Genomic DNA, 14,423 nt, shown 5'->3' on the forward strand with positions numbered 1-14,423 from the left:
TTCTGTTTGTGACACTTTATTGATGCTGAGGGGTGGGGAGGAAACCTAGAAGTGTATGTGGCGCCAAGCAACCCCAGGTGGGACAGGGCAGGTGTTGAGTCCTGGCCCCTACTGGGAGGGGAAGACAGAGTTGCCACTGAAGGCACAAGGGATGAGCAGCTGCCGGTACTCCAGGGGCAGGTGCCGCTCCACGAGCACATGCAGGGAGACTTGGTCAGTGACCAGGCCCTGCCTGCAGCAGAGGACAGAGAATGAGAGAATCAGTGCCAGCATTCCCATACCCAGCACCTCCCTGTTTCCATCCGCTTACCTTCGCAACAGCAGCTCCAGGTCCTCTGGCCTCACGGTCTTGCGCCCAGCATGAGCAGCAAATACCTCCAAGTCGTTACAAAGATGCTGGAAGTACTTGTCCAGGCTGCCAGGAAGGTTGGGGTAGGAAAGACTGTTCATGATCTGAGGGGCTCCTCTCCCCAGCCTACAAATGTCAAGGACTCACCACTTCTCCACCATCTCCTCAGCCTTCTTCTCCATGGGCATCTTAGCATAGAAGCTAAAGAGTTTTGCGTAGTGGTTCAGTCCAGCCTTGTTGGGATCTTGACGGGGTCTGGAGCCAGGGATTCGGGGCCTGGGAGGAATCCTGGCCGAGAGATGCTTTGGGAGTTCTGAAGGTAACCTGGAGACAAGAAGTGAACAGAGTTAAGCTAAATGCTCCCTTAAGAGGCCCCTAATCAAAGATAAATCTTGCTGGCTCCTGCCAAGATTGGGGTCCTTGTGCTCCTTGGCCAGCCTGGGCCTACAGTTCCAACCAATTCTGGTGGGCAATGGAGATGTGGGGCTATGTAGAAGCCTGGTCTTTCCCTGGGGCCCTGATGCTTCATAAACTGGACACAATGTCCCTGTCTCACCTCATCATACAAACCACTACTTGCTCAGGCCCATGATCCTCAGGCTTTAGCATAGACACTCCCCCAGCTATTGCTGCCTGTCCCATTCTGCTAATCCTCCTCCAGGAAGCCTCCTCTGACTACTTATTAGCCCAGGTACTTCCCCCTGGCCAGGCTCTTCTATGCCCCTGCAAGCAGCATGGGATGACAGATGTGCTCTCAGTGAGCCCTGCCCAGCCCACCTCAGGGTGCTCTACTGGATAACATCTGCATACCTATAGGAAGAGTAATAACCCTATGGTGCCCAATGCCAACTTCAGTGCCTGTCCCCTTCTAAGAGGCCCGTGTGGAACAGGGTCATGGGCTCTTACACTGCAGTGCTTGGTGGTGGAGCCGGCTCAGGAAACTGAAGTCGCCTGGTCCGAAGGAACTCTGGAGTGCTGGGGGGCAATTCTGGACTTGCTGCAGAGGAAGCACAGGGTTATAGGAGGCTCAGGCCTGACCATCTTACCCAACCTTGAAGGCCCGCAGCTCCTTTATCCTGTTCTTTGATGGTTCCAACTAGCTCCGGCCAAGCAAGGCGCCCTTCACAGAGTTTCCCTGGCCCAAGACTACCTGTGCCCAGAAACACAAGCCAGGTTAAGTCCCTCCTCCGAGGCCAGGAACACAGCTGTTACTTACCCACCCACTCCCTGATCCCTACACTGGGCCCTGTACCCAACCTACCAGAGGTGTCTTCATCCTCTGAAGATCCTTCTGGCTCCTTGGCCTCAATAGCCCCCAAGGATCCTGCTGCTGCCGCCACCTCTGTGTGTCCTTCAGGCTCTTCTGCCCTGGCAGATCCTTGTTCTTCTGCTGCCTTCTCCACTTCCCTCACACTCATGCTTTCTTCCATACTTTCCTCTGCTTCCTCACCTACTCCATTCTGTAGGGGCTCTATGCCATCTTCTCCAGAGACACTGCTGGTGTTTGGCAAGCCCATAGCAATGGCTTCAACCTCCTCCATCTTTCTTGCCAGAAGCTGGGCTGGTTTTCCAGGACCTGAGTCTAGGGGACAGAATACACACTAGAGAAGCAGTAGGCCAGGGCTGTAGCTCTGAGAAGGTAAAGATGGAGTAGTAAAACCCAGCCTAGCCCATCAAGGAGGGAAGAAGGCCAGAGGCGGCACCAGGGTACTGGTTTGGAGTGTCCTGGCCCAACACTGACTTTGCTATTGGATGAACGGATCAAGAGCCCTCTAAAGGGACTTGGGGGAGGGGGAAGGGCACACCTATGGGCCTGAGGAGGAAAAACCACCAATGCCAATTCTTGCTCGAGCTAGGCTTGACTCCAGGTCGCATGCCCCACATACTCACAGCTGTTCTGAAGTCCAGGCCCACTGCTCCGTGTCCTGCGACTGGCAGCCCCCTCCACTTCTTTGGCCCCAGAGGGAGAGGGACAAGGCAGGGAGTGGTGGACACTGGGGGAATGGCCAGCCAAGGGCTGAGAGAAGGGCTGGGTGTCCTCCAACACTGTGTCCATTGGCACAGTAGCAACAGGGGTTCTGTGGCTCTCACCTGGAAATCAAAGGCCAGGTGGCACTCAGAATTTTGCCCACCTGCTGCTACCCAGTCACCAGGGCCTAAGTAGTAGGTCTATGGGTCTGCCCAAGTGGCCCTCAGAAAGAGAAGACTACCTAGCACTCAGCTTAATCTCTCTTCCACAGCTCTCCTTGCTTACCTCCCTGCTCCTCAGCCTGGCATCCCCAGGCTCCAGAGCTTGCCCCACTCAAACTGCTCACCCATGCCTCCATTCTTCACTTCTTTCTCAGGTCCCTCTGCCAGAAACCCTTCTCTTGCCGTGATGAACTTCATTTGTTTTCTAGAATCAGGCTCCCAGGTCAGCTCTGGCTGACCAACTCATCCTGAAACTTCCCTTTTCAATCTTTCAATAAGCTCCAGCCACCATATCACACCCCTTTCCTACCCTGACTCCTGTAGCTCTTCAAGGATACAGGGTTCTGGAAGATACTGAGGGACTAAGACTGGATCCACAAGATAAAAGGCAACTTGTGGAAAGAAACCAGGAAGTCCTCATAGACCTACTGGCCAGGACTGCTCACCATTCCTGACACAAAGGAGAGAGAAGCAACCCTGGACCCAACAGCACCTCCCATCAATCATGGGGTGGAAGCTTTCCCCATCGACTAGAAGAGGAAAATCTCAACCTTACCTGGAGGAGCCACCGTCAGGGAAGTATCTCGCAGATCCTGCAAAAATGTACCCACATCTACCACTCGGCGAGTAGGAGGTCTACGAGCCAAACCAGGCCTCTTCACTGATTGTGGCTGGAGAGGCATGGCAAAGGTCAAGTTGAGAGAGCTGATGGGAGGGGTAAGGCACAAAGGAAAGTCAGGTACCTGAGGCCTAACCCCCTTCCCCCACCCCAGAAATTCCCCCAGCTCCCCTGGTGGTCTCATCTCTTAGAACAGCCACCATGCTGTGAGCATGGAGGAGTATGGTCAGATTCCCTCCTAGTCAGCACCTCCTTTCCCAAGCCTCTCTTCCACCAATTCCCAGAATAAATAGGCAACAGCACCTGGTGAGGGAAGAGGCATCAGCATTCTCACGAGGCTCTACAGAAGATGTAAAAAGAAACCATAAGTCACCAGGCCTCTCAGGCCTCCTCAGTCTCTCCAGAGGACAGAGGAGGGTGGCCACAGGTGTTGTCCAGGACCTCACCTTGGGAAAGATGCCCCCAGTCCATTCCTTGCTGAAACTCTGACAACCTCAGCCTCTGCTTCCTTCTGCCAGGAGCCAGCAGACCTGGAGCCAGGGTTGTGGGGGGCTCAAGTTCAGGAAGTTGCAGCTCCAGACTACAAGGATGGAGCTTATCTCAGACAGAGTAGGACACCCAATTCTGGCTCTTGGGGCCCCCCAAGAGACTCCTTGACCAATAATGCCCCCAACAGCCCAGTCCAAGGGGGGAATTTACTGTACCTGCCCCGACTGCTTTTCCGTCTGGAAGGCTGGACCACCTGTGGTGATGGCACCAGCTTCACCACAGCCTCTGGCATTACAATGGAAGATTCTGGAGCTATAGAAATAGCAAGGTGAGGAATTCCCAGGTGATGCAGTGGGTAAGAATCTGCCTGCCAATGCAGGGGACACAGGTTCGTTCTCTGGTCGGGAAGATTCCACATGCTGTGCAGCAACTAACCCTGAGTGGCACAACTACTGAAGCCCATGCACCCTAGAGCCTGTGCTCTGCAGTAAGAGAAGCCACTGCAATGAGAAACCCACGCACTGCAATGAAGAGTAGCCTGCACTTGCTGCAACTAGAGAAAGCCCACACACAGCAACGAAGACTCATTGCAACCAAAAATAAAGAAATAGCAAAGAGAGCATGAAGCTGACAGGGCAGGCTACCCTAAATGAGGGATACCATGGGGCTGGAGCCTGACTCTTACTGCAGGCCAGTGCTTGCTCACCAGTTAGTATGATGTTCTTCAACAGAGTCCGGGGTGTCTGTTCCTCCAGGTGTCCACTGGCTTGAACACGGGCCAATCTGTCAACAGACTTTGGGGAAAAGCACCAAGCAATCAGTCTGTTCTTTTGCCTTGAGAGTCCCTCCACGTGGGCTCCAGAGCAGAGCTAGAACTCAAGGGTCCCCTGAAGGCAACCAGAGCCCTATAATGGTCAGTGGGTAGGGCACTTACCGTGGCTGTATGAGAACGACGCCTGGCAGTCATCTTTGTTTGACTCCTCTGCCTCCTAGAGGAAGGTGTTTCAAGCAGGTCTCTCTGGGCACTGTGTAAAGACCAGCAACTGTGAGAATCATGTAGGAAAGGGGAACAAGAGGAATTAGAGACGTATCTTCATCTGGGATCCTGGCTGAAGTCTTCTACCCTCAGGGACAGGGACCCAGAAACCACTTGCCCCTCCCGTAGCCGGGTTCCCAGTCCTGTGTCAACAGGGTTGTGGATAAAAGGGAGCCAGAGAAGAATGGGAAGAGAAAGGAAATATGACGACCCAGCCAGAGAGAAGGGCTGAGGAAAACTTCACAGAGGTGACTTTGGCAGAATCAGGGGTTAACCACACTGATAAGCGGAACAACTGGAAAAGTATCCGTTCTAGACATTAAAACAAACTAAGGATATTTAAAAAATGTTTTAAACCTCTTAAGTACTCTTCAAGGTCGGACAGCAACCTCCACATGGGTCACTCTAGCCCTAGTTTTTCCAGTCCAATCTCCTCTCAGATTCCAGAACTACATAAATGTTTCTATGGCATAACTCCCACCTCGTCACTCATAGGTGTAAAACCTATAGTGAATGGCTTCTCATTGTCTATAAAAGAACTGCAGCGCCCCAGAATGTCAGCAGACACCATCTTCCACACCTTCTGCACCATGAGCTCACCACCGCCCTCACCCACTGACACTCCCACCACGTCCGGCCAAATTCCCTGCTCCCTAGCAAAGCATCGTTCCAGTTCCTGCCTCCCGACTGCTACTCAGGCTGTTCTCTCCAATTCCTTCCCCATCTTTCAGCTGGGAACGAACCGCCTGGGAGGAAGTTCAGGGCAGATGCCTGGACAAGTCTGGAAAACTGGCCTAGAGAACAGAGCAGAAGACCAGGCTCTGAGCTTCCAAAAGCGGCCCCCCCAGTGATGCCTGCATAATTGAGTTCTGAGGTCCTGAGTGGCCTGGAGGCTCAGGGGTTGGGGCACAAACATATGACCCGAGTCCAGGGGGGAGAAAGGAGCCTGGTCTGAGTCCTGGGCTCTGCTCTTCTCCGGAACTCAAGTTTCCCTCTCCAAACTGAGTCAGCGCGGGACCCCATCTCGCAGGGCCTGTGGTTGCTCTTGTGCTGGCGCAGCGCCCTCACATACCCAGACCGAGTACTCCGAGCTCGCCGCGGTGTGCGCGGGACCGCTGTATCCAGCACCTGCCGTAGCAGTGTGCGTGTCGTGGGCTCGCTGTCAGGGCTGAAGTTGTAGGCCATGGCCTCATTGCCCACTTTCCCAACGGCTTGAATATCCACAGCCGTCTCCTTCCCGCCGCCTCATTTAAGCCAACTATCGCGATGCTTCCGAATTAGGTCAACTCTCGTAAGGCAGCCGCACAGCCCCATGGGAATTGCAGTTCTAGTGCTGCAGCGGCCTTCTCTCGGTGTGTACAATGGTGGTTGCAAACTGGTTTTGCAGGCATCCTTACCTTGTGTGTTGTGTTCAATTGCTCAGTCGTGTCCGACTCTTAGCGACCCTGTGGACTGTAGGCCGCCAGACTCCTCTGCCCGTAGAATTTTCCTGACAAAAATACTGGCTGCTGCTGCTGCTAGGTCGCTTCAGTCGTGTCCGACTCTGTGCGACCCCATAGACAGCAGCCTACCAGGCTCCCCTGTCCTTGGGATTCTCCAGGCAAGAACACTGGAGTGGGTGGCCATTTCCTTCTCCGATGCATGAAAGTGAAAAGTGAAAGTGAAGTCGCTCAGTTGTGTCCGACTCTAGCAACCCCATGGACGGCAGCCCACCAGGCTCCTCCGTCCATGGGATTTTCCAGGCAAAAGTACGGTTGCAATTTCCTCCTCCAGTGTTCTTGCCTGGAGAATCCCAGGGACCGGGGAGCCTGGTGGGCTGCCGTGTATGGGGTCGCACAGAGTCGGACAAGACTGAAGCGACTTAGCAGCAGCAGCAGCAGCCTACAGCGGATCTTCCCAACCCAGGGATCGAACCTTCATCTCCTGTATCTCCTGCACTGCAGGCAGATTCCTTCCCACTAAGCCACTGGGGAAGAAGCCCCATTCTTAAACCTGGGCAAATATACACAACCATTCAAAACCTCGGTTTCCTTACCTGTAAAAGGAGGGTGATACCCACCTAATAAGGGTATGTGTGTAATGACTCAAAGAGATAATGTTTAACTCAGGATCTGACATATAATAAGCCAGGCCACAAAAAAAAAAAAAAAAAAATAGCGCTACTATTGTTAGAATGTCTCTCACTCTCATCTCCCTCTCTGAAGATGAGGAGAGACACATTTGGGCCACTAAAAAGTTACTGTATTCTATATGTGATCTGGTCAAATTTGCATTTGCTGACCAATGTGTCTGTATCTATCACAATAGATCAGTTTTCAGGCTAGGAGGCTAGTGAGCTGTTTGTGATCCAGCAGAGATGTTAAAATTTCCAAACACAAGCAATTTCGAGATGAATTCCGGCTCTCAAAAGTTCTGTTAATATTGGAGACTCCGTTACCATATTTTCACCAATTGATAGCCCCATTGCTCACCTTTCTTAAGTTTTAGTGGGAACTGAAGTAGAACTTGAGTAATGCATTTCCTGTGGAGTTTTCCTTCATGATCCTAAATTGAGTGTGAAGTATCAGATACTAGAAACAAGCATGGGCACATTTGTGTTTGTGTTTAAACATAGATTAAAGAAAATATAAGATTTTTGCATCTCAAAAATTAAAAAAAAATATTTTTGCGTCTCAAAATAAGAGAACTGCGGAGGAAAATCATATCAATATTCCCTGTGAAGGAAAGCTACACGGCTCAAAATAGCCTGGAGTTAAAACTCCCCTCCAGGTCCTCCCCACCATTCTATACAGAATAAAGAACTTTTTCCCCCGAAGAAAGGAATGGGCATTAAGATTGATTACGTTCAGCTCCCAGCCGATGCCAGTCTCCGGCCGGTCTCAGGAATTCCTTACCCCAGTTGTTGAAAGCTAACTAATTAAAAATAATCATGAGGAAAAACAGGACCCCCTCAAAATGATGTATCTCAACATGTATATGTTTTCATATATACCTACTCTCTTCTTGACTTAGCACAGCAGCCAACTAATGGGACTGCTGCCCCTTCTCGCCTCATTAAAGGTGAATTAAAGGTGATCTGTTCCTGTAAAGTGCCGGTTTTGTTTTTTTTTCCGAACCTCACCTTCTCTAATTCCCTTACCTTGCACCCTGTCATTTAGATCTGACCTCTATGATAGCTTCCCTTGTGGCTCAGCCAGTAAAGAATCCACCTGCAATGCAGGAGACCTGGGTTCAATCCCTGGGCTGGGAAGATCCCCTGCAGAAGGGAAAGGCTACCCACTCCAGTATTCTGGCCTGGAGAATTCCATGGACTACAGTCCATGGGGTCACAAAGAGTTGGACACAACTGAGCAACTTTCACTTTCACTTTCTGTGTTACCTGACTTAATTCACTAGCCCTTTGCAGGCACTTTTCCACCATCACTATCAACCTAAGTACATTTATTTATTATTTATAAAGTCTTGAACTGGATGATACACATGCTTTTCACATAAAAACCTTTAATGTTTTTTCACATAAAAACCTTTTCAAAACAATTTGAGAACAAGCTTACTTTAGCATAATATTGTTTCCATAGATTGTCCTGTGTTTCCATGATTGATTAAACTTTATACTTGTGTGTGTGTGTTAGTTGCTCAGTCGTGTTGGGCTCTTTGTGACCCCATGGGATGTAGTCCACCAGGCTCCTCTGTCCATGGGATTTCCCAGGCAAGAATACTATAGTGGGTTGCTATTTCCTTTTCCATAGGATCTTCCTGACCCAGGAATCGAACCGGGGTTTCCTGCATTGCAGGCAGACTCTTTACCATCTGAGCCACGAGGGAAACCTTGTGGCTTTATATTACTTGTCAAAAAAGAAAAAGGGGGAATTCTCTGGCAATTCAATGGTTAGGACTCTGTGCTCTCATTGCTGAGGGCCTAGGTTTAATCCCTGTTTCAGGAACTGAAATCCCACAAGCAATGTGGCACGGCCAAAAAACAAACAAACAAACAAAAAACCCCAAAACTAACAGACAAAAGAACTAGGTTCATGGGACCAGACCACATGAGGTCTTCACGTGACCTCACAGGTTCTGCAAAGGAGTCTGAATAATCTTCTAAATGCCAACAGGCCACTGGAGGGATTTAAGCAGATGTATTACATAATCATATTTTCTCTGGCAATGATGTAAAGAACAGATTGCAAGGGAGGCAAGATTGGAAGTAGGGAGACATGTGACAAAAGTTCTTGCCTTTCTCCAGAGGTGACAAGATAAAAGGTGGCCAGGGCAGTGAGGGTAGAGAGAAAACCATGCATTGCATTCCAGGTATTTTTTTCAGTGTAGAATACTATGTAGATTAGAAGTCATTTTATGTACTAGAAGGTAGAGTTCTATAAAGCATAATCTTCAATGTTCTGTACACAAAGAAATGACATCAATTTGACCTCTCACCAACTTTTTTTGAGTAAGGTATGTCTTGAGACTGGTAGGAGTAGAACCATATTGGTAACTGTATGACAATGAAAATATATAACAATACAATGATCTTTTGCTGAGTTTTATCTCTACCGCACACATTTTATAGACATTCAAACATATAACAAAGTGTGTATTCATGTTTTAATAGTATAAATGATTCACCCAAATGAATGCACATGTTTCAGCATGAGCTACACATACTATAGAATGCATTTCTGAATCTAAATTGGTTCAAGCCGTGGACCTCAATAGCATTGGCCAGGAGGGATGGTTCTGTGGAACCCACACAAATAACAAAGAATCACACTGGTCGTAAACAGAAATGTAAACAGGTAATGTTTGGGTGTTGGGACCAGAAAAATAGGTCTTCCCACTTCCTGCACTGTCCTGTATGCTTCTAGAACATTTTATGTATGGGTTTGTTTTACAATAAATAACAAACTTAAAAAAAAAAAAATAACAGTTGTAGTGCTATTGTTCTCTTCTGCAGTTAACTCGGAGCGCTATTGTTCTTTTTAAAAGGCCCGATCTATTTTTTTTATATCAAATAATTAGAAATAATGTATACTAGGCTTTGAAAGACTACCTGTGGTTTGTAATCAGAAGAGCACAAAATGAGGAGGGAGAGTCAGGAGAAAGGGAGAAGAAGGGCAAGAAGTAGGAGGAACGGGGTACTCAGCAAAGGAGGAGGGCTAGCTTACAGTTAATTCTTCTGAACAAGAGCCTGCTTCCTTGGTTTTCCAGTCTCTCTTGCCCTTTAGAACACTTTCCTCAGAGAAGTCGAGGGAATCGGTAGGTAACTTGTTACAATACAAATCTTGTCCATCCTTTCGTTTCACACCCTTCCAACAGTTCGCAGTCGCTGTCATAATAAAACCACAAATCTTTTAAGGTGGCCTGGTTTGGTTATCTTTCGGAGCTTCTGCCATTCTGTCTCTTTAAGGGCGGAGCCTAGCTCCTGCTTGCCTCAGGGCGTTACATACTGGCGCCCAGGGAAAGAACCAGCTGCTCCTAGCTACCCAAGCTTTCGTGGATGTTTACGTTTTTGGTTTTGTTTTTTACGTTACACAACTTTGGGGGTCGTAGTTCCGGGAACAGGGATGCGACACGTGCCCTATGCAGTGGAAGCTGAGTCTTAAACACTGGACCACCAGAGAAGTCCCTTATGGATTTTTTTCTTCTGGGGCCTCCGCCTCCGAATTTTTCCTCTCGTGTTCTTTTTTTTTGGAGTGTTTATTTCTGTGATTAGACATCCATTAGCGTGCATTCACATCTATTATCCAAGTCCGACCCTCAGTCCCTCTATAGTCGTGTCGGGTCGACTTGGTTCCTACATGATTTCCAACTCCGTGCACTGTGTTCCGCACACAGTAGGCACCCAGTGATTGACTATATGTGATCATTGGTCAGTAAGTGAGTCAACGCAAGCAGCGTCAAAGTCGGTGGGAGTCTCCAATGCAGACAAAGACGCTCCTGAGGCCCCGGTGGGAGGCTAAGGCCCTGCCTCCCCTCCCCCGCAGGAATGCCGCGAACAGAGCGGCTCTGGGTTGTGGGACCGCTTCCGGCGTACAGCACAACCTAATCCGTATCCTGATCAGCTTGCAACCCGACCTTTCCCTTAGGCGGCGCTCCAGGCCGCAGCCGCCAAGTTTAGCGCAAGGCATTGCGGGATTTGTAGTTTCGCTGGGCACACGCCCAGAGCGCATGCGCACTGGAGAGGCGCGCACCGCCCAACCCACTTCAGGATTCCAGGTCCTTGCGAAGGGCTCTCCAAGCGACAGAGCTCCAACCGAATACGCCTCTCTAGTCCGCCGAGGGTGAGCCGAGTAGGTGAAGAGTCCTCTCTACGTGGCTCGTCGCCGTGCACTGGAAAGCGGCCGGAATAAGCACGCCCCCGCTCCGGAAGTGAGCGGCTTCTGGCGCAGTGCATTGTGGGGGGCGTAGTCCTCCTCCTCAGGCGGTCCTTCGCGGCGTCCCCGGGGCCCACTCCGGAGCGCAGGCGGGCGGCTAGACCGGCGGCGCGGCGCGGGCCGGCGGGAGGCGTATTCTGGGCACGGGGCGCTGAGTTAGGCCGGCCGTGCCGGGCGGCAGTAGTGGGAGGCCGCCCAAGGCCTCGCGCGGCGCCGCCCGTCGAGGGGCGGGCGGCGGCAGACAGACCCGACCGTCGAAAAGCGCAGGAGGCCGGTGGGCCGGGTCGGGCCGCGCGGCGCAGCCATGCCTGGATTTACGTGCTGCGTGCCGGGCTGCTACAACAACTCGCACCGGGACAAGGCGTTGCACTTCTACACGTTTCCCAAGGACGCTGAGCTGCGGCGCCTCTGGCTCAAGAATGTGTCCCGTGCCGGCGTCAGCGGGTGCTTCTCCACCTTCCAGCCCACCACGGGCCACCGTCTCTGCAGCGTTCACTTCCAGGGCGGCCGCAAAACCTACACTGTGCGAGTCCCCACCATCTTCCCACTGCGCGGCGTAAACGAGCGCAAAGTAGCACGCAGACCCGCGGGGGCCGCAGCCGCCCGCCGCAGGCAGCAGCAGCAGCAGCAACAGCAGCAGCAGCAACAGCAACAGCAGCAGCAGCAGCCGTCGCCGTCCGCTTCCACTGCCCAGACCACTCAGCTGCAGCCTAACCTGGTATCTGCTTCTGCGGCTGTGCTCCTCACCCTTCAGGCCGCTGTAGACAGCAGCCAGGCTCCAGGAACCGTGCCGCCGGTGCCCACCACTCCCACGGGAGAAGACGTTAAGCCCATCGACCTGACGGTGCAAGTGGAGTTCGCGGCCGCAGAGGGCGCAGCCGCCGCCGCCGCTGCGTCGGAGCTAGAGGCTGCTACAGCAGGGCTGGAGGCCGCCGAGTGCCCCATGGGCCCACAGTTGGTGGTGGTGGGCGAAGAGGGCTTCCCTGATACTGGCTCCGACCACTCGTACTCGTTGTCGTCAGGCACCACGGAGGAGGAGCTCTTGCGCAAGCTGAACGAGCAGCGGGACATCCTGGCGCTAATGGAAGTGAAGATGAAAGAGATGAAGGGCAGCATTCGTCACCTGCGTCTCACCGAGGCCAAGCTCCGCGAAGAACTTCGCGAGAAGGATCGGCTGCTGGCCATGGCTGTCATCCGCAAGAAGCACGGAATGTAAACGAGTCCCTTTTTGGCCCTCCGGACTCCCAGATCCCTGCCAGCTTAGAGGGACCTGAGGCCACCGTTGTTGAACTCCCTCATACTCCTGGGGCACTGTTTGACAGTACTGAGGCTTAGGGCAGCTGGACTCTTTTGCTGGTGACCTAGTACCCTCTCATTTCCTCCTGAAGCAACGTCCTGAAGTCTGAGACTGCACTAGGGACACCAGCGGTTATGACTTTGTCTACCCATCCACACCTTCACTCCCTAACCCCAAGTTTATATTGCAGGTTCTGGTTAAGCAGAGGCTTCAGAACCACTGAACTTGAAACTTACCCCATAGGGATGCAGGTGGGATGCTGGAGGACTATGGCTTTGGGAAGACAACACCTTGAGTTTGGCTGGCAATCAGAGACAATTGTTGTGTGTGTAGTGATAAGAGATCCAAGTAACATCAGTTCTACTTTTTTGTGCTTTTCCTTCCCAGGTGCAGCCTGTGATTCTGATGGGGACTGGCAGATCTGTGCCTCAGCTTCCTAGGACTTCCCTCCCAGGAGGCCATCTACAAGGGGATCTAGGTGACCTGTTGATGGAAATCCAGCCTGCCAGGGACTTAGGTCTATCCTGTTATGTTTGCTACTGGTTACAAATTCTATTTTCTGTACAATTAGTCAGACTAAAGTTTTCACTGTGTTTGTTTGGCAAAACGAATTAAACAGAAAATAAGGTTTTTATTTGGGTCTCGCCATTTTATTTTTATAAGGACTCAGCTCAGGATCCTTGAAACGTGGGCAGATGGACTTCCTGATAGGCCTCCCCCTTCTCCGCCTTGGTCTCGAGGACAGGCTGACCCAGGGAGTAGAGATGCTTCAGTGACCAGGTTTCTCCATAAAGGGGCTCTAACCCTCATAAGGTCTTCTCAGAGTTCCAACGCATACTGAAGAGTTTGGAAATTGCACCAAATGGTCCTGGTTTGCCCATGGGTTAGCTCCCTGTGTGCTTTCAACTGGGGGAAGAATCAACTGAGAACTAAGCTGAATTGTGGCACTTCCTGGGGGTTTTGAATTCCTTAAGAATTTTCAGCTGGAATTGAATTTTGCTCACTATTCTCCCTTAGGCCTAGTACAGTGTCTGGCACACATGGGCATACAGTTACTTACATCAGTGAAGACCACAGCTGGAGCCAGCCATGGGTTCTTACAAGGAATACGGATACCTTTGAACTTGGTGCACTTTCATTGTGAAGGAGGTGGATCCTCAGAGGAATTTAAGGATGAGTTGGGATCTGTCATCTCTTGACTCATTTTCTTCGCTGTTAGCATCTTTATTTAGACTGGATGTTGTAGTGACAAGGTGACATTTTTATCTGTGGTTCCAAGTCATTTAGCCGAAAGCTGGCAACAAATGCCTTTAAAGCTAGCAGTGTTTAACATGGGTATTGGGGCACAAATGATACTTACTGGGCTCCATAAAACATGATTCTTTTCTCTGTTACTTATGGAAAAAGCCACTTACCTGGGGGCTTTCCCTGTAGTTTCGAACTAGAATGACTCTAAAATATCCCTCCAGTCTCTGCTGTCCTTCTGACCCCTTGGCATTGACAAGTGTCTGTTGGGGAGGAGAAGTGGGAGATAGGTTGTGCAGGTGCCTAGTTGGGGAAAGGACTGTATGTCTCCCTTCCTGGGGTTAGGTCTGGCTGGTCATAAGGTGGTGGAAGCACAGTAGTACCCTTCCAGGCCAGCAGGGACTGTAGCCCTTTATGGGCAGGTGTTGGGTCACTCACTCCGCTGTCCCCACCCGCCTTCATTAGGAGTGAGGATTTTCCCAGGCTCCAGCCATGCTCCTTAGTGTATCATTTAGCTCCTGTTTGCTGAAGGGATTTAAGACTTTCAACTTTGGGTCTCTTGAACCTCTCAGCGGCACTCCCAGGACAGAGTGAGAAGAGCCAAACTGGTCAGGATTCGCTAGTGTCTGGATATGATGAGCACACAGTCTCTGGGGTGTTTTATCTTCTAGAAGGGAGGAGAACAGCTCAGAGCAAGGGAGGCCCTAGATACACCACAAGCAGGGCAATGCAGTCTCCCGGACTGAGTAATAAGAGAAGAATCTAGTCAGGCAAAATAATACAGATCTGGGATTTAATGAACAGAAGCCTGGTCTGGTCTTACCAGC

General features: G+C 51.0%; 2 protein-coding genes across 10 annotated transcripts; one reads left to right on the forward strand and one right to left on the reverse strand.

The window, feature by feature from the left end:
• Positions 1 to 11,006, reverse strand: CENPT (centromere protein T). Of its 9 annotated transcripts, none has more exons than XM_024978166.2 (13): positions 9,846 to 11,006; positions 4,582 to 4,672; positions 4,354 to 4,441; positions 3,863 to 3,959; positions 3,605 to 3,738; positions 3,462 to 3,498; positions 3,096 to 3,244; positions 2,240 to 2,440; positions 1,611 to 1,931; positions 1,256 to 1,346; positions 497 to 673; positions 311 to 415; positions 1 to 232 (listed from the first exon to the last, which is right to left on the reverse strand). In XM_024978166.2, exons 2-13 carry the CDS (start codon positions 4,612 to 4,614, stop codon positions 109 to 111), a joined length of 1,557 nt encoding a protein of 518 aa, XP_024833934.1. In that variant the 5' UTR covers positions 4,615 to 4,672; positions 9,846 to 11,006; the 3' UTR covers positions 1 to 108. The 9 variants fall into 9 exon arrangements, with proteins under 9 accessions (XP_024833934.1, XP_024833935.1, XP_024833933.1 ...); XM_024978167.2 differs by having other exon boundaries at positions 4,582 to 4,690; XM_024978165.2 differs by lacking the exon at positions 9,846 to 11,006 and adding an exon at positions 5,756 to 5,943.
• Positions 11,007 to 11,310: 304 nt separating this feature from the next.
• On the forward strand, positions 11,311 to 12,985 carry THAP11 (THAP domain containing 11). The gene is given in 1 exon segment (NM_001104994.1): positions 11,311 to 12,985. A coding segment is annotated over 1 exon segment (912 nt). The 5' UTR covers positions 11,311 to 11,358; the 3' UTR covers positions 12,271 to 12,985.
• Positions 12,986 to 14,423: the final 1,438 nt, after the last annotated feature.

Source organism: Bos taurus, chromosome 18 (assembly GCF_002263795.3).
Source record: "Bos taurus isolate L1 Dominette 01449 registration number 42190680 breed Hereford chromosome 18, ARS-UCD2.0, whole genome shotgun sequence".
Classification (NCBI taxonomy): Eukaryota; Metazoa; Chordata; class Mammalia; order Artiodactyla; family Bovidae; genus Bos; species Bos taurus.

What these genes read in the sequence shown, in the direction of transcription:
- CENPT (XM_024978164.2), bottom strand. Translation starts at nt 5,868, where the DNA reads ATGGCCTACAACTTCAGCCCTGACAGCGAGCCCACGACACGCACACTG. An exon ending in GAAGAACATCATACTAACTG is followed by an intron (nt 3,960 to 4,353) that starts GTGAGCAAGCAC and finishes CTATTTCTATAG; the next exon opens with CTCCAGAATCTTCCATTGTA. An exon ending in GAGGAGATGGTGGAGAAGTG is followed by an intron (nt 416 to 496) that starts GTGAGTCCTTGA and finishes CCTTCCTGGCAG; the next exon opens with CCTGGACAAGTACTTCCAGC.